The 20642-nt window shown below is 48.6% G+C and overlaps 1 protein-coding gene across 2 annotated transcripts in view; it reads left to right on the top strand.

Annotated features, from left to right (window-relative positions):
- LOC142487970 (uncharacterized) overlaps positions 1–12355 on the top strand; it is a 14898-nt gene extending 2543 nt beyond the window's left edge. Inside the window, exons 2-5 of one of the 2 annotated variants that reach the window (XM_075588198.1) lie at positions 1–4; positions 2289–2415; positions 3594–3701; positions 10158–12355. The exon at positions 1–4 is cut by the window's left edge and continues 47 nt beyond it. In XM_075588198.1, coding sequence (XP_075444313.1) covers positions 1–4; positions 2289–2415; positions 3594–3701; positions 10158–11344 — 1426 coding nt within the window. In that variant the 3' untranslated portion in view covers positions 11345–12355. The remainder of the gene's footprint in view (positions 5–2288; positions 2416–3593; positions 3702–10157) is intronic. The other variant, XM_075588199.1, reaches the window with a different exon arrangement.
- Positions 12356–20642: the final 8287 nt, after the last annotated feature.

Here is a 20642-nt window from a genome sequence, read left to right as displayed (position 1 = left end):
TAAGGTATGTTGAAAAGAACACACTCGTCGTATTTAAAAGCAATGCCTAACACTCTTCCTGCTTATCATTATTCCCTCCCACCTGCTTTCTCTGTTAGCCGTTTCCTCCCTCCTTTTGTAAACTTCTCTATTCTCTCCTACTCCCTCCTCCCTCCTATCCACATGTCTTAATATCTCCGCCGCCTGTGCCCATACACTGCACCTCTATGTACACACCTTTCCCAACATCTTCTACACCCCTCAATAAAAAAGCACCCCCACAAATCCTCTTCTCACCACCTCTACTCCTCCTTGCTGCTGGGGAAATCTCTCCTAATCCGGGACCAATATACACACCTGCTCTCTCCCACGCCTCCCTGCCTCTGCTCTCTCTGCTAATTGTATTAACCCATCTAATTTACTGCAGACCAACCTTAAAACTCGCCTCTCAAATGAAGCATCCCAACAGCCTGCACTCTTGCCCACTGTCCCACACCCACAGACACTCCAACCATTGTGTCCAAGCACTGCCATCTACTGCACTTATTCCCTCACCTGCTGTCTCTGTAACTCTCCCAAATTACCACTTGGATTGTAAGCTCTCCTGGGCAGCAGGGATTTCCTTTCCTTGTGTCTGATTTTACTCTGTTTATTGTATAATTATAATTCACTGTATTGCATGTATATCTTTAGTTATACAGTGCCCACAGTGTACTCTGCGCTTTACAAAGACAATACAGGGAATTGTAATACAACTCGCTGTACTTGGCGTAACATAGGCCGATCTGGATACTGTCTCCTCCTTGCTGTCTCTCTCGCACGCTTTCCTTGATGTTTCTCTCAAAATGTCGTCCTAGATCAGGGCGTAACCTAATTTCACAGTGCGTTTTCTCACAAGTTGTGCAACTTCAGGGGTGAATATAACATGATCATGAGATATATATGTGGGGGGATCAGGAGCATGTTCTATTCTCCCTGGCTGCAGGGGAAGAATTGTATACATGCACACATACAAGCCTATATATATATATATATACACACATATACACACTCCCTATACACACTCCCTATATTTCCCAAATTAGATGGTTGCTGGCACACCAGCAATAGCAAGGCGAGTTAATAAAAATCTTTATTGGAACATAAATCACACCCAGACACAACATTTCGATCTGTGTGTGTGTGTGTTACATCTGTTGCACACACTGACGTACACACAGCTGCCAACCTGGGGGGAATGCCATTCCAGTAAATTTTGCCATAAGGTGGGGAATAAGAACGTTGCTTAGCAGCACGGAGCCTACCTCCCCATTCGGGGTGGTCTTGGGGTTCTTGGGTAAAGATGTGGGTAAAATGGGCCGTTAGAGCATACTCATTGATAAAGGACATCCGTGTCCGAAACGCGGAGGAGGCATCACACCTCCTTTGGGTGATATTTATTATTGAATAAATATTTTTTACTTTTATACCACCTGGCTCCCGGGCAGTGCACAGCTTTCTCTTTTTTTGTTACCATTTAGAGCAGGGGTGCGCAAGGGGGGGGATGTGACATTTTCGGGGGGGGTGGGGTGCTGCGCTTGGAGGCACTGTGCTCCTCCCCACAACATTTTAATTAAATGCCAGGGGAGTGCACAAGGCCTCAGTACGTCCCTTACCTTGTCTCTGGTGACGTTGTGATGTCAGAAAAGGTATGGGGGAGGGGGCTCAGACAAAGTTTGTACACCCCTGCTTTAGGCTATGGCCACGGTGACCGCGCGCTTGCGTCCGTGCACGTGACTGCACCCTCTTTTTAGCTCCAGCAATTTTGGGGCCAGGGTAGATGCGAGGAGGGGGGGCGGGGCCGTGACGGAGCTGGTTCGCCCTCATTGGGTGAACTGCTCACGTGGCCTGGCCGTCGCGCAGTGGAATAAAATTTAACTGATTCATCGCGCACCGCACACACCCTCATGCTGTCGCACGAGCGGTCTATGGCTGCGATCATTGCCTTAAGGCATTGTGCTCTCGCCGACCATGGCCACAGTCGTAGAGGTTTGAATTTCTGGATTACGTCCCTGTACTCTGCAGTTGAAGCGACAATGAAAGTATCATAATACAATACGTGTGTATGTAAATATCTCTACATACATCTCACTGTATGATCTCCACGGCATTTATTTTGCTTGCTGCTTAAGTACTTTGCTGAAGGGTGTGAAGGGGAGCAAGTAATGAAATGTCTTTCTGCGGGTAATGTGAAAGTTTTCTGCCTGCCTGTGAGTTTCTGTGTATGTCGTCTTTCTGGGCTCAGCATGTGCTTGGTGTTTTTGCTGCAGGATCCGGTGACGTTTGATGATGTTGCCGTGTATTTCTCGGAGGAGGAGTGGGACGCGCTAAATGACCAGCAGAGAGACCTGTACATGGAAGTGATGAGAGAGAACTATGAGAACTGTGTATTTTTGGGCAAGTATCGTGTGTCTGTGTGTGTGTACGTGTACACACACTCCAGGTCTTCAAGAAAAACATTTATTAAAGCAGTCCAAGCTTCTTTTTATTTTATTTTAATATATGCAGTAATACAATCCACACGTCCATCCATAAGTAATCTAAGTTTCCAATTGATCCGTTCTGCTGTGATTGATTGGCGAAGATTCGGCTCGGGGGTTCACTAAATGTCTCGGTGCAGCAGAAGAGGACCAAAGAAGCAAAGTTCTGTGGGGAAGAACATGTGACCAGGCAGTCACTAGATACAATTGGTGCACTGCTAGAGAGGGCAGGGCTGAAAAGAGCCTGTTTCAGAAGAGGAAGGCGATGTGACTTTGTAAATGGTTGCTATGCAAACCAAAAATGCTTGTTACATTATAATACATTAAAAATGTAATTCGCTGTGGTTTAAAAAAAAAAGTTTTAATGCTCCCAAGTATTTTCTCCCAGTACAGAACTGATTTATTAAAAAAAATGTAGTATATTGCTTGGTCTGCAGCTTTAAGAAAGCATCAATGTTTAGGCTCCCTGCAGTCTTTCTCTTGCATGACAGTGAACTGAAACGTTGAAGCTTTCTTTATAAACGTAATGGTTTTTCTTGAAGATTTGGAGAGCCTGTTCTTGCGTTCCGGTGTCCCAACTAATTCTGTAGGTTTGCCCCCAGGCAGGTTACCTCATTTGTGGGGAAATGCCCCTGTACTTGCCTACATGTATGCACATATATTTTTCTATCCACCATTATAAATGCCCATATAGGCCCACACACCCTTTATAAATATTGATATTTCATAAGTGCATATATGCGTATCCGCGTTCAGTTAAGAGATACATATCTATTCATCCACACCTAGATACAGATATAGAAAGTGACATGGTCCCCCAGTTGATGCAACATATCCAGTATATGGAGAAGTGTTGCTATGAAACACAATATCCCCCTCATTCATTATCTACTGTGACATCACCCATTGTTGACTGGTCGTGTTCCGGGGGGAAGGGGTTGGGGGGTGATTAGTGGTGTTGGTAGACTGGTAATTCTCCAACTGGAGCTCAGCTATGTACAACACAAATTGAGTTTCTTTGGAACTGCTGCTTTTAAGTGACCAAGATTGGCAACAATTATGTCCAACCATTATCCCTGTGTTTCACACACCCAGGTTTAGAGGTGCCCGTCATTTTATCCTTGCAGCAGGAAGCAGAAAAAGAGTGCGGTGGGACCACATCGACGGCAGCGTCTCACAGCTCTGTAGCATCGCTCCCTGACGGTAAGACCTGCAACTGGCTCTCGCGATCTGCTCTAGAGCAGCTCATTCTAGCAGGAGTGGCCAACTCCTGTCCTCAAGGGCCACCAACAGGTCAGGGTTTAAAGATATTCCTGCTTCAGCACAAGTGGCTCAGTCAGTCAGTATGACTGAGCCACCTACGCTGAAGCAGGGCTGTCCCTAATACCTGGGCCAGTCCACCCCTGCTCTAGAGTAGGTGGGCCTAACCGGAAAGTACCACTGCTAGTATTTGAGGGGGTCATGTAGAGCAGTATCCACACTCCTATGACTAGCCCTTAGGATGCACTTGAGACTAGTAGCTACGTCCAAAAAGTTCCCGCTCCCTTATTTTTAGGGGAGATATAGATTGTTCTGCGCTCCGTTTCACTGCCTTGGTTTTGGAATTAGGAGGACTTTCTCGCCTTCCATTCTGTCATCAGTGACGGAGCGATCGCGTGACTGCTTCAGAGAAGCGGTCGCAAGTGACGGGGGCAGTGGCATGCTAGCAGCGGGGAGTGTTGTGCAATATCCCGGTATGATGATAATCGCGCGGTAATAATATCTGCCGTTGTGCCGATATGGGAGAGGAGTTATTGCAGTATTAATGTGGGGAGGAGGGGTTGAAAAGAACAGCGTGAGGTTGCCGCGCGTCTCTCACGGAGCGGCAGACTGAGACACGATGCTCTCACTCTCCTCCCTTTTGGTCAGCTATGTTTCTCACTCCTGGGAGGCAGGGGGGAGGAGCACCTGCCAGCACCTTGAGAGAAGACTGCAGTAAGAGAGGTTAAACCTCACTAGCTCTTAACCCTTTCACCACCCTCACCCCTGGAACGCTTAATCCTCACTCTGGGATTCTTAACCCCTTCCTCCTTGGGACTCTTAATTCCCCTTTACCCACATGTTTCTCCAAAGGGACTCTTAACCTCTTCTTCTCTCCCACCCCCTGCTTCTCTATCTTGCCCTCCCACACCCCTTCTTTCTCCCTCCCCAGCTTGGACTCGACCTTCCCTTCGACTTTCAGCTGCTGTTGCCCCCTCCTCCGTCCCTTACCGCTTAACCACTTTCTCCTCCTGCTTATTAACCCTTTCACTACCAGAGACATTTGATGCAAATCCTTCTTGTAACAAGTGTTAACCCTTTTTTTTTTACAAATCCCCATGTCTGCACCTACACTGCTCCCAACCCCCGCTCCCTTTGTTTAAAAAAGCAATAACATTTCATTTATAACATGTTAAAAATATAAAAGAATTGTCAAAAAATGTTTATGTATTTTTAAATTTTTTTGAATAAAATGTGTTTTAAAATGGAGAGAGTATTTATATATAAAATATTTTACCAGGAAGTAATACATTGAGAGTTACCGCTCGTTTTCAAGTATGTCCTGGGCACATAGTTATGATGACAGATACATGGTTACAAATACAGTTGCATTAAGTGAGCAGGTTATACATTATGTACAAGACATTCCATTTTTAACGGTGAGTGATAGGATGAGGGGCATGTTAGTTTGAGAGCAGTGTAGGTGAGGGAGGTGGAAGCAGTGGAGTTGAGTGGGATGAGGGGCATTTTAGGGGGATGGGAGCTGTGTTGGTGAGTGATGGGATGAGGGGTATGTTATGGGGATGGGAGCCGTGTAGGTGAGTGATAATGAGGGGGATATTAGGGAGATGTGAGCAGTGTAGGTGAGTGATGGGATGAGGGGGATGTTATGGGGATGGGAGCAGTGTAGGTGAGTGATGGGATGAGGAGGATGTTAGGGAGATGGGAGCAGTGTAGGTGAGTGATGGGGTGAGGGGGATGGGAGCAATGTAGGTGAGTGATGGGATGGGAGCAGGGATGGGAGCAGTGTAGGTGAATGGGATGAGGGAGATGGGAGAAGTGTAGGTGAGTGATGGGATGAGGGGGATGTTAGGGAGATGGGAGCAGTGTAGGTGAGTGATGGCATGAGGGGGATGGGAGCAGTGTGTGTGATGGGATGAGGGGGATGGGAGCAGTGTGTGAGTGATGGCATGAGGGAGATGGGAGCAGTGTAGGTGAGTGATGGCATGAGGGAGATGGGAGCAGTGTGTGAGTGATGGCATGAGGGAGATGGGAGCAGTGTAGGTGAGTGATGGTATGTGAGCAGTGAAGTTGTGTGATGGGTTGAGTAGGATGGGAGCAGTGTAGGTGAGTGATGGGATGAGGGGGTGGGAGCAGTGTAGGTGAGTGATGGGATGAGGGGGGTGGGAGCAATGTAGGTGAGTGACGGGGTGAGGGAGATGGGAGCAATGTAGGTGAGTGATGGCATGAGGGAGATGGGAGCAGTGTAGGTGAGTGATGGGATGACGGGGATGGGAGCAGTGTAGGTGAGTGCTGGGATGAGGGGGATGGGAGCAGTGTAGGTGAGTGCTGGGATGAGGGGGATGGGAGCAGTGTAGGTGAGTGATGGGATGAGGGGGATGGGAGCAGTGTAGGTGAGTGCTGGGATGAGGGGGATGGGAGCAGTGTAGGTGAGTGATGGGATGAGGGGGATGGGAGCAGTGTAGGTGAGTGATGGGATGAGGGGGGTGGGGGCAGTGTAGGTGAGTGATGGGATGAGGGGGATGGGAGCAGTGTAGGTGAGTGATGGGATGAGGGGGATGGGAGCAGTGTAGGTGAGTGATGGGATGAGGGGGATGTTCGAGCGGATGGGGGTAGTGTAGGTGAGTGCTGGGATGAAGGGGACGGGAGCAGTGTAGGTGAGTGATGGGATGAGGGGGATGGGAGCAGTGTAGGTGAGTGCTGGGATGAGGGGATGGGAGGAGTGATGGGATGAGGGGGGTGGGGGCAGTGTAGGTGTGATGGGATGAGGGTGATGGGAGCAGTGTAGGTGAGTGATGGGATGAGGGGGATGGTAGCAGTGTAGGTGAGTGATGGGATGAGGGGGATGTTGGAGCGGATGGGGGTAGTGTAGGTGAGTGCTGGGATGAGGGGGATGGGAGCAGTGTAGGTGAGTGGTGGGATGAGGGGGATGGGAGCAGTGTAGGTGAGTGGTGGGATGAGGGGGATGGGAGCAGTGTAGGTGAGTGATGGGATGAGGGGGATGGGAGCAGTGTAGGTGAGTGATGGGATGAGGGGGATGGGAGCAGTGTAGGTGTGAGATGGGATGAGGGGGATGGGAGCAGTGTAGGTGAGTGATGGGATGAGGGGGATGGGAGCAGTGTAGGTGAGTGATGGGATGTGAGCAGTGAAGTTGTGTGATGGGTTGAGTAGGATGGGAGCAGTGTAGGTGAGTGATGGGATGAGGGGGATGGGAGCAGTGTAGGTGAGTGATGGGATGAGGGGGATGGGAGCAGTGTAGGTGAGTGATGGGATGAGGGGGATGGGAGCAGTGTAGGTGAGTGATGGGATGAGGGGGATGGGAGCAGTGTAGGTGAGTGATGGGATGAGGGGGATGGGAGCAGTGTAGGTGAGTGATGGGATGAGGGGGATGGGAGTAGTGTAGGTGAGTGATGGGATGAGTGGGATGGGAGCAGTGTAGGCGAGGGATGGGATGAGGGAGATGGGAGCAGTGTAGGCGAGTGATGGGATGAGGGGGGTGGGAGCAATGTAGGTGAGTGACGGGGTGAGGGAGATGGGAGCAATGTAGGTGAGTGATGGAATGAGGGAGATGGGAGCAGTGTAGGTGAGTGATGGGATGAGGGGGATGGGAGCAGTGTAGGTGAGTGATGGGATGAGGGGGATGTTGGCGCGGATGGGGGTAGTGTAGGTGAGTGCTGGGATGAGGGGGGTGGGAGCAGTGTAGGTGAGTGATGGGATGAGGGGGATGGGAGCAGTGTAGGTGTGAGATGGGATGAGGGGGATGGGAGCAGTGTAGGTGAGTGATGGGATGAGGGGGATGGGAGCAGTGTAGGTGTGAGATGGGATGAGGGGGATGGGAGCAGTGTAGGTGAGTGATGGGTTAAGGGGGTGGGAGCAGTGTAGGTGAGTGATGGGATGAGGGGGATGTTAGGGAGATGGAAGCAGTGTAGGGGAGTGATGGGATGAGGGGGATGGGAGCAGTGTAGGTGAATGGGATGAGGGAGATGGGACAAGTGTAGGTGAGTGATGGGATGAGGGGGATGGGAGCAGTATATGTGAGTGATGGGATGAGGGAGATGGGAGCAGTGTAGGTAAGTGATTGGATGAGGGGGATGGGAGCAGTGTAGGTGAGAGATGGCATGAGTAGGATGTGAGCAGTGTAGGTGAGTGATGGGATTAGGGGGGTGGGAGCAGTGTAGGTGAGTGATGGGATGAGGGGGATGGGAGCAGTGTAGGTGAGTGATGGGATGAGGGGAATGGGAGCAGTGTAGGTGAGTGATGGGATGAGTAGGATGTGAGCAGTGTAGGTGAGTGATGGGATGAGGGGGATGGGAGCAGTGTAGGTGAGTGATGGGATGAGGGGGATGGGAGCAGTGTAGGTGAGTGACGGGATGAGGGGGATGGGAGCAGTGTAGGCGAGTGATGGGATGAGGGGGGTGGGAGCAATGTAGGTGAGTGACGGGGTGAGGGAGATGGGAGCAATGTAGGTGAGTGATGGAATGAGGGAGATGGGAGCAGTGTAGGTGAGTGATGGGATGAGGGGGATGGGAGCAGTGTAGGTGAGTGATGGGATGAGGGGGATGTTGGCGCGGATGGGGGTAGTGTAGGTGAGTGCTGGGATGAGGGGGGTGGGAGCAGTGTAGGTGAGTGATGGGATGAGGGGGATGGGAGCAGTGTAGGTGTGAGATGGGATGAGGGTGATGGGAGCAGTGTAGGTGTGAGATGGGATGAGGGGGGTGGGAGCAGTGTAGGTGAGTGATGGGATGAGGGGGATGGGAGCAGTGTAGGTGAGTGATGGGATGAGGGGGATGGGAGCAGTGTAGGTGTGAGATGGGATGAGGGGGATGGGAGCAGTGTAGGTGAGTGATGGGTTAAGGGGGTGGGAGCAGTGTAGGTGAGTGATGGGATGAGGGGGATGTTAGGGAGATGGAAGCAGTGTAGGGGAGTGATGGGATGAGGGGGATGGGAGCAGTGTAGGTGAATGGGATGAGGGAGATGGGACAAGTGTAGGTGAGTGATGGGATGAGGGGGATGGGAGCAGTATATGTGAGTGATGGGATGAGGGAGATGGGAGCAGTGTAGGTAAGTGATTGGATGAGGAGGGTGGGAGCAGTGTAGGTGAGAGATGGCATGAGTAGGATGTGAGCAGTGTAGGTGAGTGATGGGATTAGGGGGGTGGGAGCAGTGTAGGTGAGTGATGGGATGAGGGGGATGGGAGCAGTGTAGGTGAGTGATGGGATGAGGGGAATGGGAGCAGTGTAGGTGAGTGATGGGATGAGTAGGATGTGAGCAGTGTAGGTGAGTGATGGGATGAGGGGGATGGGAGCAGTGTAGGTGAGTGATGGGATGAGGGGGATGGGAGCAGTGTAGGTGAGTGACGGGATGAGGGGGATGGGAGCAGTGTAGGTGAGTGATGGGATGAGGGGGATGGGAGCAGTGTAGGTGAGTGACGGGATGAGGGGGATGGGAGCAGTGTAGGTGAGTGATGGGATGAGGGGGATGGGAGCAGTGTAGGTGAGTGATGGGATGAGGGGGATGGGAGCAGTGTAGGTGAGTGACGGGATGAGGGGGATGGGAGCAGTGTAGGTGAGTGATGGGATGAGGGGGATGGGAGCAGTGTAGGTGAGTGATGGGATGAGGGGGATGGGAGCAGTGTAGGTGAGTGATGGGATGAGGGGGATGGGAGCAGTGTAGGTGAGTGATGGGATGAGGGGGATGTTAGGAAGATGGGGGCAGTGTAGTGTTGTTTTTTTTTGTTGTTTTTTTACCTGCAAATATTTAAATGTATTTTGTAGACTATCTATTGCTGGATGAATGTAGAGTGAATGGTGAAACTACATGAACACATTATTTGACAGTAAAGATTAAGTGGCCTATTGGGATATTTTCACCTGAAAACCGCCCGAACTACCTCTTTTTGGAGATATAGAATTATCCCCAAGTTTTTGGCATTTGGGGGCAATTTAATTTTTATTTCATCCTGATCACACACGTCCCACGTCACCATACACGGATTTAAAATCTCTTCCTGGCATTGGGGCAGCTGCTCATTTCCTTAGCGCCTCTTTCTGATTCTGTAGCAGTTTATGAAAATTAAGGATCGTGGTCCGCTTAACGAAGCCCATGTAAAAAATAAAAAAAAAAGCAGACAAATCTAAATGTGTGGATCATTTTTCCAGACTTTTATCATTACGATGGTACAACCAATGCAAAGGAAGTGGGAGGGTCGCCATCTTTATCGTGTGTGTGTATAATCTAATTTTGATGCCTTAATTAATCACACGGATAAGTAGCTGCTCTGGGGTGTTTATATGTAAATATGTATTCCAAGTGGTACTGCAGCTTTTAAAGATGAGGGGTGCAAGTTCTATTTATTTATTTTTTTATAGCTAGTTTTTCATCTTGTTTCCCAATCTACAGTCAGTTGCATTAAACAAGAGGTGGAGGACATTGGCTATAACAGTGCATGGAAGCCACATAAAGTCAGCAGCGCACCTGACGCAAACCAGAAAGCCAGGAAGAAATTGGCCAAGTCGGCACGCAAAGAAAAGGAGCAATTCAATGGTGCCGAAAGTAGCCATGAAGAGATCCAACGTGAACCGTCGCCTCCCAGCAGTTGTACCAATTGGAGCCTGAGGAAACGCAAGCAGTACTACTGTGCGGATTGCGAGCAATGTTTCAATCACAGCTCTGCGCTGGAAGCTCACCGCAGGATCCACAGCGGAGATAAGCCGCATCGCTGCGACATCTGCAAGGAGTCCTTCGGCTTAAAGTCTGCCCTGATCGTGCACCGCAGGCAGCATTCGCTGCCATCGACTAGCACCCCCCCGACGAGCACCCCCCCGAAAACTCAGCCTCCCGCCAGGTCCAACGACGTGGAAAACGAAACCCCGTCCGTGAGTGGTCACACGAGCAGAACTTTGGCTCCAAGCCCAGCGACGCCTAGTGAGAGCAGCACCAGCAGCCCCTTGCCCCTCGGGGAAAAGCCTCACCAGTGCAGCTACTGCGAGAAGAGGTTTAATGACAAGTCAATCCTGGAAGCTCATCACAGAATCCACACCGGGAAGCTCGCTTACCCCTGCACCATGTGCGAGGAGAGCTTCTCCAAGCCGTCGCTGCTTGCGGCGCACGGCACCACCCACAAGGAAGGCAAGCCCTTCCAGTGCGAGCAGTGCGAGAAGAACTTCAATGACCAGTCGCTCCTCGTCGCTCACATGAGGACCCACACAGGAGAGAAGCCTTACAAGTGCAGCCACTGCAACAAATGGTTCCCGAACCGGACCAGCCTGGTGGCCCACGAGGAGTGCCATTTGAAGCCCAAGCCGTACAAGTGCAAGCACTGCGAGAAAAGCTTTAATGACAAGTCACTACTGATGACCCACCAAGGCATCCACACGGACACCAAGCCCTTTCAGTGCCCACAGTGCAGCGAGAGCTTTTTCTTGAAGACGCAGCTGATAAGTCACCAGGCCGCGCACGCCCCGGACAAGCCCTTCCCCTGCAACCAGTGCGAAAGGAGCTTCAACAAAAAGGAGACTCTGCTGGCTCACATACGAGTCCACACGGCTCAGAATATAAACCTGCAGAAGCCCAACAACAGGCAGTGAGATGCCCAGTGAGCGGCTGACTTTGTGCGCTACGCGTTGAGCAGAGAAGAAGTTACCCCGCAGGCCCGCCCATCTGCTAGAACCGAGAACTCTGGTCTTCAGCAGCGAGACGGAATCTTTCCTATTCGCAGGGTCTAATCCACACTCCGACGACAAACCAGTTTATTTGGTCCGGGGGTGTCTATACGTGTATATAAAACATTTACAGTTCCATTTAGTTTCCCCTTTTTTCTTCTACACTTTTTTTTTCTTTTTCTTTTTTACATGAAAAAATAAATAAAATAAAAATGGGTATTGATAAAAATGAGTGCACTGCGCATTACCGATCAGTGCGTTTTATCGCCTCGCCCTGATCTCTGTATCGTTATAAAATTGATGGATTCTTTCCTCTGTGCATAAAAGATGCCTAGAGACGGACTCGGCTTGGAAAGCTGAACTAATGACACAAAGCCGAGAACGACGTGGAATTTGGTTGTGCTTTTGACTTTATTGCTACCCAGAATCCCAGGCTTGGGACTTGCCTAAACGTTAGTTAGACAGACACTTAGGTGTGTGAGAACACGCTGATCCCAAGGCATGTTGCCATCAAAGGTCCCTTGTTAACATGCTGTGAAGAGTCCTTCCCGGTGCTGGAGAAAGTTTTTCCTGTTGATTTTTCTTCTCCAGCCCCGGGAAGATGGTTTCGCAGCATATTAAACGGAGGTCCTTTATCCGTAGAGCGCTGCTTATACATGCTGTGTAGAGAGGCCAGGGACACCTTAAACGCATCTCTCCCCAGGAAGTCCGAAACCTTCTGTCCACATACTGCAATCATAGACTTCGGGACTTCATTTTATTTCCACCGCAGTGGCCAATTTAGACAGTTTTCAGCCACAACTCCCCATCGTGCGTCAGCTCGGGGTTTCCAAGCTATGTCTGTATGTTCATATATACGCATTGGAGCGTCGGATTTTCTGGAGTTGTTTTATCCTTTTATTAAAAAATAAAGTCCCTTTCTTGCAGCAAAGTGAACCAATTGTAGTGACTGTTTTATTTGAAGGCATTTTTATTACATTTTTCTTTTACTTAAAATGCGAAAATAAAAAAACGCAATGAGACCACGCTATGCATTTATTCAGTCATTCTGGGTTTGGTTTCAGTCCCGCATAACGGCCAGTGAACTCATGCCATTGGCTTGTTTAATGGGTTCAACCGGGTGCTTAAGCCTCCCCCCCCCCCCCATATAAGGTCAGGTTTCCAGGATATCCCAACTTCAGCACAGGTGACTCAACCAATCCCTGCTTCAGCACAGGTGGATCAATCTGTGGCCCAGTCTTTGACTGAGCCTCTGATTGATCCACCTGTGCTGAAGCTGGGTTATCCTGAATACCTGACCTGTTGAGCACCCCAGAGTGAAATCTTGGCTCCCTTTTCTAAAAACTGTTCTAAGTATATTTATCTCTTTTACTGGCACATCGTTAAAGTGCAGCATTACTCGTGTAATATATATATATATATATTTTTTTTTTACATATCCTGTGGAATTCATGCTGCTCATCAGTAGAGATGGGCGAAAATGTAATTTTTTTTGCGAATTTGGATCCCCACGCGTAACAGGCGGTTCCTGTTTTGGTCCGAGGATCACGCTCAAAAAGGACAATCCGGGGTCTGACAATGCAGATGGTGGATTCCTAATCTGGGCGCGGATTTTTTTTTTTTCTTTAACGATTCGGCAATGGCATGTGGAATCCGCGGATTGGATTCGTAAAAAAAAACAAATAACGACCGGCTTGTATGGAATGGCGGTTTTGGATTAATCTGTATGGATAAAAACTGGAACAATCCATCGGATTTTGTATGTGGAGCTCGGGAAATGGATTTTGACAGTTCCTCCCATCCCTAGTCATCAGATACTTGTTGCACAGGTGCTTGTAGCGGTTTAATTAATGATGGTGTTATAATTACTTTATAAAAGAACACAATAAGTTAGGCGAAGATAGTTAGAACCCTCGAAAGTGTTTTGCTTACCATAGAAATATTAAAGTAAAGCCATTATTTTAAAATGCTCTTATGTCTGGTTTATTTTTTTTTTTTATTAAGCAGTCGGTTACCTGTTGCACCGGCCCCTGTTGTCTTTGGGACTGACCCTTGAACCCTTTTTTGGACTCCATGGACATACTTTCCTATTATGGGGTCTTGTCCTCCAGGGGCCCCATGGCGCAGTAACGAAGTTATCGTTACGTTAATGCTCATTTTTTTTGTGTTCTGTGCTCCCGCGTCTCCGGTGAAGCAGTGGTCGCTTGGGAATAGCGGTCATGTGATTGCGAGTGCCAGATGGGCGATGATACTGCTGTCGGCCCCTCCAGCACGCAACGGGTTAAACACGTTTTGGGGGGGATTAATGGTGTTGCAATACTCACAGCCTCATGGATCCCTCGAGGGAAAAAAATCAGCGTTGAAAAGACTTGCTACGCTGTTAAAAAGCGGCAACGCATTTACAAAGGCACATCACTTCCTCTTTTGAAACCGGTCGCCATATTGCGGGCCCTTGGAAGCAGGCTCTTTGCTGTTTTACGGGAAGACTGATCGATCGGCAGCTTAAATAATATTTTTTTTTTTTTTTTAATGCTAAGCCACTGCTGCATCTATTAAAACAAAAATGCAAACTGAATTGCCGCTAAACGAATGTATAAAACTAATTACAGAGAAAAGTAATCCTTTAGGTGATGCACTCTCATAAAGACCCCGCAGACTTCTCTGAGCAGAACGGTGAGGGCAGCCAATACAAGAGACCAAATAAATAATTAAAATGAATCGCCTGCCCCGCACTCCACCAAAACCTCACTATTAGTTTAGTTACTATGAACTAAATTTATTTGGTGTGCAGCATACTACCTTTTACTTTTCTCTGTATATGGCATCACATGTGTCTTTTACATGCTTGGTCTACATGACAGTCACATCTCCTTATCTTTCAAACTATCAGAAATCGTTTTGTCATATCCTCAATTGTTGAAGTATTATTTCTTACCAACCGTTGTTTGTAGTAAATCAGTCACTTGTTGGCCTCCTTCAGATAGCCCAAGACGGCTGTATGTCATATCATCTGTCCCTGAATCTAACTATGGAGCTAACCATACCGCTTTGCTTCTACATAACCTGTTTGTAATTGTATCTACTGACATCCTTTTACTGTGAGAATGAATCTTATACAAGATTCTGTTTTATCAAAGACTAATTATAATTTAATAATCAAAAATCATATCTAAAATATCTGGAGCATATCAATATACATTGTCTGGAAAAATTGGCATTTGTAAAAAAAAAAAAGTGCATGCTCCATGGTAAAACATTGTTTTAATGTAATATATGAAAAGTAAAAAACGCACGATCTTTAAATCGCATATGAAATAAGATTCTCCAGACTCTTACAATGCGCTCCACGTGCTTCCCAGAGCACTGTTTGTTAATGGAGATCAGTCTCTGAAATAATAGACGCCCCAGACATGCAGTTCTTGTATTCTCCGTCCTGCACAAACCTCCGCGTTCCAAATTGAAAGGGGCATTCAGTTAAGCAAATGGCTCACGTGATGACGTTCAACCCAACGTATTTCGTCATGCAAATAAGGCTGCGCTTATAGTGCCAAAAAAATGTATTGCCGCCGTCGCGTGCGCTTATTGTAGAAGCGGAGCGACGGCTTGGTCGCGATCGCTGGAAGTCAAGTCATTTTGATTTTTCCAGCGACCGCAGCGTGACGTCGCTGTCGCCGGCGAGGGCACTATAAGCGCAGCCTAACTCGCAGAGATAGTGGTTTAACACACCGTCTTCCAATATACACCCACACCAAATACAAGACCCAAATCATTGGAAGTGATTTTATGTCATCTATAAAATGACCATAGAGGACCAGGGCTGCCCAACATGTATTTCCAGTCCAGATTGAACATGAACCTTTTGACGCGCGTAGTAAAAAAAATTAATATGTGATATAATAGTGTAGCACCTTTTCACCCACCCTAAGAGAGAGATGTAGCTACTGGTATACTGTGGTGGTGGTGGTGCATACCTGTTTGGTAGAACAGGAGGCCGGAGAACTCCGCGGTGGTATAGGGAGACATCAGGATAGGCTATCCGGGATGGTTCGTCGGTCAGCACAGCGCCTCCATCCTGTGAAGATCCTGGTGCAGCCAAGATGGTCCTCACAGGCAACTTCTCGTGCTCAAGCAGCAAGCGTCACACCCGGGATAATATAACTGGGTTTTATTGAATATAGCATAGCAGTACAGACTCCATTCCGTGAAGGCAGTAGCCCGAGCTTGAGGCCTCCCCTCCTCTGCAAACCTTACCCCCTAACAGATCAAGGCCTCTGCCCACTCCCATCCAGGACAGGCTGTATTGTTGCTTCCTCCACTCAGGAAGGTCAGCCCAGAACTAACTGCCAGAACCCTTTCTCTAACCTCTAGAGGGAAACCCTCTCCTTCCCAGTGGAGTGGCATGTAAGCCGGCCCATCAGTCATAGGCCCCCCTTGTAATACCAGTCTACTCCTGAACTTTATTAGGTAACACACATATAACAATATAACCAGGCCCTTCAGGATTTGCTCCCAACACTGCCCACTCTTTACTGGGACTTACAGTGCTAGAGGGGCAGAGAATTAGTAGCACAAGGACCTGGCTACAATAGCAATTGTAAAACAATTAGCAATTTGAAATGATAGTTTGGTTTTGTCTAGGATCTAATTGTTGTTTTTATTATAGATATGATTGTTCTGTGTCAAATGGAGCAATGTTTTTTCCGTATATATGTCTGGGTACTTAGTGGTTATTTTTTCCTCTGTGTTTGTGTGTTTATATATTTTCTATATTGCTCTTAGGAATCTGTTATTATCCTGTATAAAAATCAGTGTATGTTGTAATACATATAACAAATCAAGGTGTAATTCAAGAGCACCAATCCTGAGTATTTAAATGGCAAGCGAACCCGGAAGTACCAGGGGTTCGCACCATCCGCGGTTGCGTTCCAGCAGTAGAAACGTCACTACGCACATCCAACTACTCAACTAACAAAACTTAATTGACAACTAACAACAACAAAATGTTGTAGTACATGTTTTCCCTATGACAGATAGAGTTTATGATGTGATACACACTTTATTTGTTATAATACATTCCTAATTGGGGTGTTGATGTGAGGATCGGGCACTGGCTCAGCCCAGTCGTCTGATTGGCTCCTGTCTGCTGTGCAGCCATGCGTCTTATTGGATGACCCTGCTATTTAGGCTCAGCCTCTCCCACTAGAAAGGTGGCTGAGTATAAACCTTCTGACGTGTGCAAGTCACATTCACAGTTGCCTCATCTTGTCCTGCATTGTCTTGTTCCCGTCTACTATCCTGCTTTCTCCAATCCTCGACCTCTGTTTCCCCACGACTATCCTATGCTCTCCAATCCTCCACTTCAGCGTCCCCACGACTATCCTCTCTCCAATCTTCCACCTCGACTTGCCTTTTACTATCCTACATTCTCCAACCCTGACCTAGCTACCCACAACAATGAACCTGCACACCGGACACGATCTTGCATCTCTAGGTCGGTGTTTTCGAATTCCCACCTCGGCCTCGCTGTCCTGTTCCGGTATGTGGCAAGCATCCGTTACAGTCCTGGTACACCCAAATCCCGCCTTACCCTTCACCCTGGAGGTTGAGGCATCCGAAGTTGGGGTAGGGGTGGTACTGTTGCAACGAAACGGTATTGTTGGAACGAAACGCGCGTCGGGATGACGTCATAGCGACGCCGGCTGTACTGTTGCAGTGTCAAACTCATAGGAGTTTGCTTACGCTCTGTAGATTAGCTTAATACCTTGATGTGGGCCACAGATGTGGATCCCACTAGCTAGAAACTAGGTATATCAGACCTCCTGCTGGCACTGGCTAGCCCTAAGTATATATACACAGCAGGGTTGTGATAACACCCCCCCCCCCCCTGGAAGGAGCTGCAAAAGTGTGAGTTCTGGCTATTAGTCTGGAGTCCCCTCATGAGGTTAACCACGGGGTATACTTACCTGCACCCACCTCCCAGCAGCGCTCCCATTGATCTATCATCAGGGGGGTCCTTCCCTGCCTGGGTTTGCATTTGGCTTCCTGTGTATGCAGCAGTGCCATGTACCCTACTGCAGCTTTGTAACACAGTGCTGCACTATCAATGCTCCCAGTGCTTGTATATCACAATACCTATGTAGAGTGAACACTAGCTACTTCCCTGACAGGGTTATATTCATTGTGCATCTACTAAATCATTTTCATACTAGTATTGTGAGAATCAACAGTTTCTCTAATCTACTGTGCTTCACACTAACTATGACACTACCTGGTCATCTAGAGTGATTGCACATCAGAACTGAACAGTACACTTCTTAGGTTTTAAATATATTTGTTATGTTTGCATTTCTCAACTATCATTAAATAAAAGTTTATTATTTTCATTAGTAGGGCTGAGTGCATCATATAGGGTTCTTTCCTCTCTCCTCCTATATGCTTAAGTTTCACCCTGATAGCACCTCCCTAGAAAGTCTATTTTGAGCTGAGCAGGATTTTCCCCTCCCCACCCCTCCCCCTTCCCTTTCCCCCACTGATTGCCTGACCTAGCTACCCACAACAATGAACCTGCACACCGGACACGATCTTGCATCTCTAGGTCGGTGTTTTCGAATTCCCACCTTGGCCTCGCTGTCCTGTTCCGGTATGTGGCAAGCATCCGTTACAGTCCTGGTACACCCAAATCCCGCCTTACCCTTCACCCTGGAGGTTGAGGCATCCGAAGTTGGGGTAGGGGTGGTACTGTTGCAACGCAAGTACAAAAAAAGCGAGGTTACATCCTTGCGCTTTCTTTTCAAATACATTTTCACCAGCAGAGCATAATTATGAGGTAGGCAATCGAGAACTTTTGACTATTAAAATGGCACCACAGGAATAGAGGCATCTGTTGGAAGGGTCTGAGAATCCCATCACGATCCTTACTGACCACAAGAATTTGATATACATTGAGGGCGCTCGTCACCTAGGATCTCGGCAAGCTAGGTGGTCTCTTTTCTTCTCGCGCTTTAATTTCATCATCTACATTCCTGGCTCCAAGAATGTAAAAGCAGATGCTCTCTCCTGCCAATTCTTGACTGGTGAGATTGCGGAGGATCGCATGGAACCTATAATGTTGGCTTCCCGGATTATCGCGGCCGCTACCTTTAAATCCTTGGAAGACATCGTTCCTGAGCAGTCTCGTATCCTGGGGGGCGTCGTCATCCTGGTTGGTCGGCTCCACGCCGCCGCACTTTCAACGTGGGGTCCTCCAATGGGGTCACAGCTCCAAGACCACCGGGCACCCGGTTGTGAGGAGGACTATGGAACTCCTGCAGCAGGTGTTTTGGTGTCCTCAGATACATGGGGACCTTTGTGACAGCATGTCTCGTGTGTGCTCAGACCAAGACTTCTAGGAGCCATCCAGTGGGTCTCCTCCGACTTCTTCCGGTTCGGGTTTGTCTATTGACCCACATTTCCATGAATTTCATCGTGGTGCTACCCCAATCCAGGGGCTTGACCAGAATTCTTGTGGTGGTGGTGGATTGCTTCACTATAAGGAATCCGCCCCTGGGTTTGGCTGGAACTCATCCTTGCAGAGCTGTGGACTTTCCAGACAAACTCTCCCTCCCTCCTGCAATCACTGCAGTCTGCATGCTTCCTGTGCAGCTCTGTTCCTATTCGCTTGCTGTGCTATATAGAGTCAGCTTTTCCCCCCAGGAAGTTGCTGGGAATAATCCTTTCGGGCTGTGTCTGTTTGCCACAAGGACTCCTGTTTGTCCTGTCTTGCCTTAGCCTTGTTCTCTTTGCTGAAGCGCTGGATCCCCAGCATCATTGCTTCCTGTGTCCTGGAGCCTACTCCGTCCAGAGGCCGTTACTGTGCCTGTCTGGATATCCTGCTTCCTGAGGCCTCTGTTACTCATAGTCTATCCTGCATCAGAAATCTACTCTGCGCTGAAGTGCTGTTTTTCCTGCACCATAGCTTCTTGGTTCCGATGGCCTACCTGCATACCTTGCTTCCAGGGTCTTCCATGATGTCCAGCTCCTTTCTCCCTGCAAGAGCACATGCTTATGCTGAAGCTGCTATGCTGAAGCATTTCCTGGTACCGACCCAGCTTTCCATGACCATTCGCTCTTCTCCAGACCTGACCTCGGCATCCGGACCAACAACCACTCTGCTTTCTCCAATCCTGGCCTCGGCTATTTTTGACCACGGAATCCACACTCCGGACCTGACTCCGGTTTAAAGTCGGTGTTTTCACATCCCCACCTCAGCCCTGCGGTTCGGTCCCGGTTTGTGGCGAGCACGACCATGACATTCACAAAGCAGGCTCATTTCATCTCCCTAAAAGCCCTGCCCAATGCCAGCACCTTGTCTGAGATCTTTATCCAGGAGATCTTCCATCTCTACCGGGAACCGCAGATCATCGGATCGGGGCTCCCAATTCATCTCTAGGTTTTGGGAGGCCTTTTGTTTATGACTTGGGACATTTCTACACTTCTCCGCACACCAGCCAAAGTCCAATGGACAGACGGAGCAGACTAACCAGTCCTTGGAGCAGTTCATCCGCTTTTTCATCTCCTACACTCAGGATGACTGGGCCGATCTACTACCATGGGCAGAATTCACCCACAATAATTTACGGAATGAGTCATCCCTGAAATCACCATTTTTCGCCAATTTCGTTTTTCATCCATCAGAGCTTCCATCATCCAGACTCCCATCAGGGGTCCCAGCCGTAAACGATATGATCGGACAGTTGCAGGAGCTGTGGGCCAACATCCGGCTGAGTCTGGTGAAAGCTGTCACCTTCCAGAAAAACCATGGTGACCGGCATAGGCGTTCTCCGGAATATCAACTTGGAGACATGGTGTGGCTTTCAACAAGGAACATAAAGTTGAGGGTGCCCTCCGTGAAACTGTTGCTGAAATGTGTTGGTCCTTTCCCGATCATCAAAAGGATGAATCTGGTGGCTTTCCGCCTGCGCCTACCACCCACCATGAAAATTGTGGTGGTCTTCCACATTTCCCTGCTTAAACCATTTGTACAGGTTCTGTCTGGTTCCCGTTCCGTGGCTCCCCCTCAGCCTCTCCTAGTGGATGGACAAGAGGAGTTCGAGGTCCCATCAACGACTCCAGGAGGTCCCGAGGGGGTATCCAGTACCTCGTACATTGGAAAGGATTTGAACCGGAGGAACGGTCCCGGATTCCCAAGGATTAACTCCATGCTCCCTGTATGGTCTGGGCCTTC

This window comes from Ascaphus truei, chromosome 2 (genome assembly GCF_040206685.1).
Source record: "Ascaphus truei isolate aAscTru1 chromosome 2, aAscTru1.hap1, whole genome shotgun sequence".
Lineage (NCBI taxonomy): Eukaryota > Metazoa > Chordata > Amphibia > Anura > Ascaphidae > Ascaphus > Ascaphus truei.
The sequence above is the reverse complement of the archived record's forward strand: the minus strand, read 5'-3'. Positions and strand labels throughout refer to the sequence as shown.